General features: G+C 60.2%; 1 protein-coding gene across 1 annotated transcript in view; it reads left to right on the plus strand.

Moving 5' to 3' along the window:
* Positions 1–6,531, plus strand: part of EXD3 (exonuclease 3'-5' domain containing 3) — a gene marked incomplete at its 5' end in the record, with an annotated part of 37,292 nt that overhangs the window by 1,724 nt on the left and 29,037 nt on the right. The window contains 2 exon segments of the mRNA XM_008576499.1: positions 2,143–2,316; positions 2,648–2,815. Of these exon segments, the coding sequence (XP_008574721.1) occupies positions 2,143–2,316; positions 2,648–2,815 (342 nt within the window).

A 6,531-nucleotide genomic window follows, 5' to 3' on the forward strand; every position in this document is an offset into this window, starting at 1 on the left:
GCTCAGTTTCCCAGCAAGCCATCCGCCTCAGCACGGGTTGGCTCGTGCCCCTGGCACTGCCTTTCCATTCCTGCGGCCTTGCCTGCCTTCTGCCACCGCTCCTGCCAGCTTTTGTTTGTGTTGCTTCCTCGACGGCTTCTCTGCTTTCTAGTGCTCAATTTCTGTTCTTGTCCGATGTTCCCCTCTGCGTCCTTAGGGGTGCTCTGTTCTGTTTCCAGGTTCTCTTGTAAGACACGCAAATCACTACTTCTCAGTCTTTCTTTTCTCTAATGCATTTACAGGCGTAAGCTTCCCCCTAAGTGCCGCTCATGTGAGTCCCAAGTTTTGATATGCAGGATTTTCACTGCCCTTTTCTTCTCAAACTATTTTCTGATTTTCACTGTGGTGTCTTCTTTGGCCAGTGTGTTGCTGATTTCCACACAAACGTGGGGTGTGTTTCCTGTGTTCATTCCCAAATCGATGTCCTGTTGCTCCATATTCTTAGAGCTTCAATCAACCTACTTGTGATTGTCACTCATGCTGGCTCCCTCCCGTGTGTTTTGTAATTTTTGTTGTGAGCTCATTTTAGCAGAACTTCTTCCCGCAGGTGACCAAGGGCCCAAGTGTCCCTGAGAAGTGGTTAAAGAGTAAGCATTTCTGCCAGCTAACTGGAAGGGCTCAGCGTGGCTTTTCTGAGTCGTGGTTGTCCTTCCTGTGGCATGGCTTGGAGCTGGGGGGAGGGGCCTCTCCTGGGCAAGGTCTCTCCTCCAGCCCCTGCCCGGGGCCCACGTCCAGCTGCACAACCTCTGCCCTGCTGGTGACACTGCAGCTGTTACCTCTTCATCAGGTGAGACTGCACAGGGGAGACCCACGACGTGTCGTTCACCTGGAGCCAGTCTCCCAAATGAGTGAAGCAGCTTGTCAGTAACGCGAGGACGACTTTGACTGGAGCACGTTCCCAAATCACACAGCTTTTTCCCATGTTGCTTCCCACACCATTCAGAACTGGTTTGCTGGGGGCCATGGATGGGGGCTGTCCACGAGTGAGTCAGGAAGGTCACCAAAACGACCAGAGAAGCGTCTTTCTGGACTTTTCTTTTCAGGAGCAAGCAGGTGGCAGTTGTCCAGGCTGCGTGGCGCTCTCCACACCTTCCTGGAGAGTGGGTACATGCTCCACACCTCGGGATGCTGGGCCCGCACGTGGGCGGTGGCCCCTGCTCAGAGCCTCCCCAGGCCTCTAAGACATGCAGGTGGCCTCTGCAGCCCAGCACAGGCTCTGGCAGGGCTCTGTCCTCAGGGCTCTGTCCAACAGGTTCCGACAGACACGGTGAAGGCATCTGGGGACGTGCCCCTTGCACCCCGTGGGGTGGCCTTGGGATGGGCGTTGGCCGCTGTGCTGTTCCCTGAGCGTGGAGCTGTGAAGGCGTCCACACCCCTAGACCTTGCAATTCCACCCCAGCAACGATCCGCAGGAAGTCACTGTGGCTCGAAGCAAGCATTCAGTTGCAGGGCATCCACACTGAGGGGGGCACAGCCAGAGTCACCGACGGCAGAGGCCGCACACTGTGGCGGGCACCAGCTTATGCCGAGACCTCAGTGGGTCTTTCATTCACACAACAGCTGTGGTGGCTGGAGACCATCACAGACACTTTGTTTTTCTTCTTTCAGCTCTTGTATGTTTCCTGAACCTTCTGCAGTTCAGGGCATGGGAAGTAAATAAAGGACACTTTTCAATTTGTGTTTCGTTTCTTTCCTTCTCGGTTTCCTCTTGCTTGTCGGGACCGAGACAGCTGGGCTGGGCCTGTGCCTGTGAGTGCCACAGGTACGTCCAGGCGCAGGGAAAGTGACTTGTGAACCTGCTGCTTTGGCTGCCACGGCCTCTCAAACGAGCACGGCCCTTTTTGTCTGGCCTGGAGAACAAGCCCCTGTCTTTATGGGATAATTAGTGCGGACAATGACCACCGCCCTTGGGGGATCGGGGTGCAGCGGACCAGAACGGAATCTCAGCGGCATAAAAAGTCATGGGAGGCGCGGATGGTGGCTGAATAGCGACAGTTACCTTCTGAATAGATTAAATTTTAAAAACCTCCATGCGGGTGGCGGGGCTTGCCGGGAAGCTTTGAGTGCTAGACGGAGTGACAATGAGGTTTTGTGTCTCCACAGCTCCAGGAGGAAGCCTGGCGGGGGTTTGCTGCCCTGGATGACCCACACTCTGGACTTCTGGACATGCTGGAGGGCAGCCAGGGCTGATGGGGACAGAGCCCCTCCCTGGAGGCCTGGGTGGCCGGCGAGCTGCAGTGCTGGCTGTGGGCACAGCCACACCCATCGCCATCCCAGGTGAGCCCACAGCTCTGCCCCGAGGTCATGACCCTTCCTGCCCCTGCCCCTCTCAGTATGGTGGGTTTCATGCCCGCCTAAGCAGGCCTCTGCAGGCCATGGAGCCAGCCCAGGGTGGGTGGGGGCACTTGACCACATGCTGGGACTGGACTCGTCCCTTCACTCGTGCCCCGCCCCCCAGGCTGCCCTGAGTGACCATCTACCCACCTCTGGGCACAGGCGCTCACTTACAAGCCAGGCCTGCCCCTGGCATCCAGCCCCTGTCCGAGGCAGTTGAAGCCCCTGGCCACAAGGCACTGCCTCCAGTTAAGCTGGGCTTCGGGTCCTCCAGTGCAGCCCAGAGCTGAATCAGCTGCAGGCCCGTGCACTCAGGGTCTATACCCAGAGCCACCCCAGTCTTGCAGAGCCGCTGGTCAGCATCTTCCAGCTGCAGGACACAGCCCGGGGCCCCCTGCTGGCTCATGTCCACCGCCTGCACCGCGAGGGCAAGTTCAAGGAAGTGAGTGTGGCTCTGTGTGGTCTGGGCCCTGCAGGGAGAGGGACTCAGGGGATGCTCCTTCTGCTTTGCAGAGCGTGGCATCAGTGCGGCGGGGCTCCCAGGGCACCTCCACATGGTGGCTGCAAGGGGCTTCAGGTCTAGGGTGAAGGGTTTCAGGGACCAGCTGTTCTGGTGCCCAGCTCAGCAGTGTGCTTGGTGTCAGGGTCCCAGGAGCCCCTGTGTGACCACACTGCACCCTGCCCCATGCCCAGGAATCCTTCCCCCAGGATTCCTCCCAGCGCCCGCTGGGTCCTCATGCTCTGATGGCCCTGGATCCAGCCATGCTCCCTCCATGCCCACTGAGTCTCAGCGTCATCTGCAACACGCAGCAGAACCACTCACCGGGAGGTTGTGCTCGGCTGGCAGGCACTCAACTGCTCTCCTCCATCCATCAATACTCCTGTCCATCGGTTGCACCTCCCGAGTGCCAGGCACTGCCAAGGTCTCGAGCAGTGAGCCCCCCAGATGGAAAAGCTTTGTGGAAGGGCAGAGTGGGGCAGGGATGTGGGGGAAGCTGGGGACAGTCCTGCTGCCCATGTGTGCCCCTCTAGGCAGGACCACTGTCCCCTCCTCAGCAAGAGATCTGGACGTAAGGGCACAGTGTTGGCACGTTGGGGGACACAGGATAAAGCTTAGGGCAGGTCATGGGTCGTGGTAGTCATCACGGTCACCCGGTGTGGGAAGTGCATTTGGTCAGCATCTGACCCCTCACTTTGAGTGAGGCTTTTGAGGCCACTTGAGGGAGAGGTGGTTTCCTCCCTTGTGGTGGGGAGGGCTGGGTTGGAATGGGGTCTGTGGAAACGTGGGATTTAGCAGCTGAAAGTCTCTGGATAAGAACCCGAGGGACTTCTGGACTCACAGTGGGTTTGCTGAGTCTTCGTGAGCAGTGCTGGCTCTTGCTGAAGCTGCAAGGTTCTGAGAGGAAGATCGGGCCCCAAAGTCACGGACTCGGGCGGCCCTGAGCCTGGCCAGGAGCACCCAGCTGTGACTTGAGTCTGCATTAGGCAGTAGGGAGTGGTGGGGCCTGTGGCGAGCAGGGAGGAGGCTGCTTCCTATGGGGTGGCTCTGAGCTGCTGTTGCTGTGAGCGCAAGGCAGCCCTGCAGCTCCAAGCACCCTGAGAGGTGAAGATCCCAGTGTGCACACGAGGCACAGTGGAGAAGTCCAGGGGTGCCCGGTGGGGGTGCACCTGTCACGGGCAATGAGGCCAGCATTCCTGGGCATCACCTCCAGCCCCCTGCCCCATCAGGGCCCAAGGATGAGCCAACTTCAAGGACCACGTTGCTGCCCCTGCCCACCCCACAGGGGGGCCCTCGCCTGGAGAGGCTGGGCCCCCTGGGTTGGAGCAGGCGCTGCCCGGCTCATGCCCGTGTGCCCTCTTCCTGGCGAGGCCCCATCCTCACAAGGAAATTCATTGGAGTGCAGGCCTCGGAGGCTGCCCAGCCTCGCCCCGACCTGGCCTGGCCCTGGGAGGTGCGCGCTGTGTGCAGGCAGCACCAGCCCCGCCAAGCGCATTGTTGCCTGTCACACCAGGCCAGTGTTCATCCCATGGCTGGTGAATGGCACTGAGAAACCAAGATGGCCATGCGCCGGAACAATGTGGGATCGAGGGCCCGCCGCTCCGCAGCCGAGGCCGTCCCAGGCTGAATGGGCGGCTGTGCCCACAAGGAGCACCGGGGCAGGGGCGGGCTGGCGTTCCGCCGTCTTCTGTTGCACTTGAGCCTTTCAAAGGGCGTCTGGGCCCGCTGAATGCGCCTCCCTCACGCTCCGAGGCAGGAATCCCAGCACAAAGGGGACTCTTGTCCCGCACAGGCCCCTTCTGCGAAGAAAAGCCATTGTTCCCGCGCCGGGCTGCCCGGCAGGCGGTGCATGCTCCACTGCCCACCGCCGCGCCCGGCCCAAAAGGGGCCGCATTCAGGCCTGTCCGCTCGGATTAGCAGCGACTCACGACTCAGTGTGCTGCGATATTTCATGTCGAGGGCAGCGGCTGGCCCTGGGCGGGATGAATGCCGCTTTTGTCCGCTGAGTTATTTTATTTACATTTTTTAAACAGCTTATCAAGGTAAAAAGATAGCTTTGCTTTAAAAAAAAAAAAAAAAAAAAAAAAAAGGCCCCCTTGGCTCCAGGCCCGTGCGGAGGTGGGAGGCAGGCCCGTCGCTTGGGGTCCTCTGCCGTCAGGTCTGGGCTGCAGCCAGCCTGGGCACCTGCCCAGTCCTCCTGCCCTTTGGAGTGGGGGGCTCAGGGGAGCCGTGGAACACTCTTCACGAGGGTCACTGCCCGGGCCCCTCCCCTGGATTTTCTTGCTTGTTTTACCGAAAGCTGCAGCTCCTGAGCCTGTCCGGCCGGAGGTTCCCGCAGCCCCACCCTGACCCAGCCAGCTGGAAGGCCCCGTGTCTCTCGCTCCTTAGTACATTTCTCTGGGGCTGCAGAGATGAGGAGGACCTGCTGGGTGCAGGATGGGCCCAGTTTGCCCCCATTTGTCCTCACTGCCCAGTTTCAGGTTCTCTCCTCCTGCGGGGTCCAACCCCTCCCCACCTTCTCCTGTGCCTGCTCCCTGGGCCTGGGCATGGGGCCAGTCGCAGGTGCCTGGGCCAGCAGGTGATCTTTCTGTGCCCCCTGGGTCTGCTGGGTCCCCTGTGTGGCCAGTGCAGGTCTCCGTGGGCAGCGGGCAGCCTGGCCTACAGTCTTCTCAGACAGAAATGACCAGAGACTGATTCTGAGCCAGGCCTGACAGCAGTGAAATAACCATTCAGACCCTCGGAGTCCCAAGAGGGAGGCCAGGCCAGGGTGCTTCCTGGAGGAGGTGGTTCTGCTGCCTGCCAGCATGCCCCCAGGAAGCCAGGGCGACAGTTGCTGGGCAGGATGAGCAGGCACCTCCCTAGTCCTGTGCTGCCTGCCCAGCCCCCAGGCCACAAACCCTGAGGGGCTACAGGTGCAAAATATGGACAAAGGGGGTTGCCGTTTAGCTCAGTTGGTTAAAGGACGGTGCTTCTAACACCAAGGTCAAGATTTCAGATCCCTGTACTGGCTAGCTACTATAAAAAAAAAAATGACAAAGGGGCGGCGGGCCCCAAGCATGCCGGCCACACCCCTGCAGGGTCCACGAAGGCCACCTGGCCGCAAGAGGGCACTCTGGGTACATGGAGGGCTCCTGCAAGGCCAGAGAGAAAGGTCTGAAAACCTGGTTGGTCTGTGTTCTGAATGACCACGGGGAAGAGAAGGGCAGTGCTGAGCACCGCCAACCCCATGACAGTGTTGCTGGCTGGCCAGAGTCTCAGCCCACCCAGCAAGTGAGGCGTGAGCCCCACACCTGGCGAGCACAGGCTGCACCCCAGGACAGCACCCAGGCTCCGCTCCCCAAGCCTGAGGGCTCATTCTGGGATTCCGAGGGTGGAGAATGAAGTCTGTCCTTCGGGGAGTCTGACCAGCCAGGACGTGCTCCAGATGCTGATGCTGCATAGAGGCCACGTGGAGGGAGGGAAGGAGGGCCCGACCCTGAGACCCCTGGCCCTCTTCCCGTAGCTGTCTGCCCATGCCCCTCTCCCGTCTCCCTATCACTGGCTGAGGGCCTGGCCCTGAGGACATGAGGGAAGCAGCCCCATCCTCAGCTCCCCCTGCCCCCAACACAGTCCAGGAAGGGGCATCAGCCGAGGTAAGGCAGGCAGGAGCACGAAGAGCC

This window comes from Galeopterus variegatus, unplaced genomic scaffold, assembly GCF_000696425.1.
Source record: "Galeopterus variegatus unplaced genomic scaffold, G_variegatus-3.0.2 Scaffold1360, whole genome shotgun sequence".
NCBI classification, from domain to species: domain Eukaryota; kingdom Metazoa; phylum Chordata; class Mammalia; order Dermoptera; family Cynocephalidae; genus Galeopterus; species Galeopterus variegatus.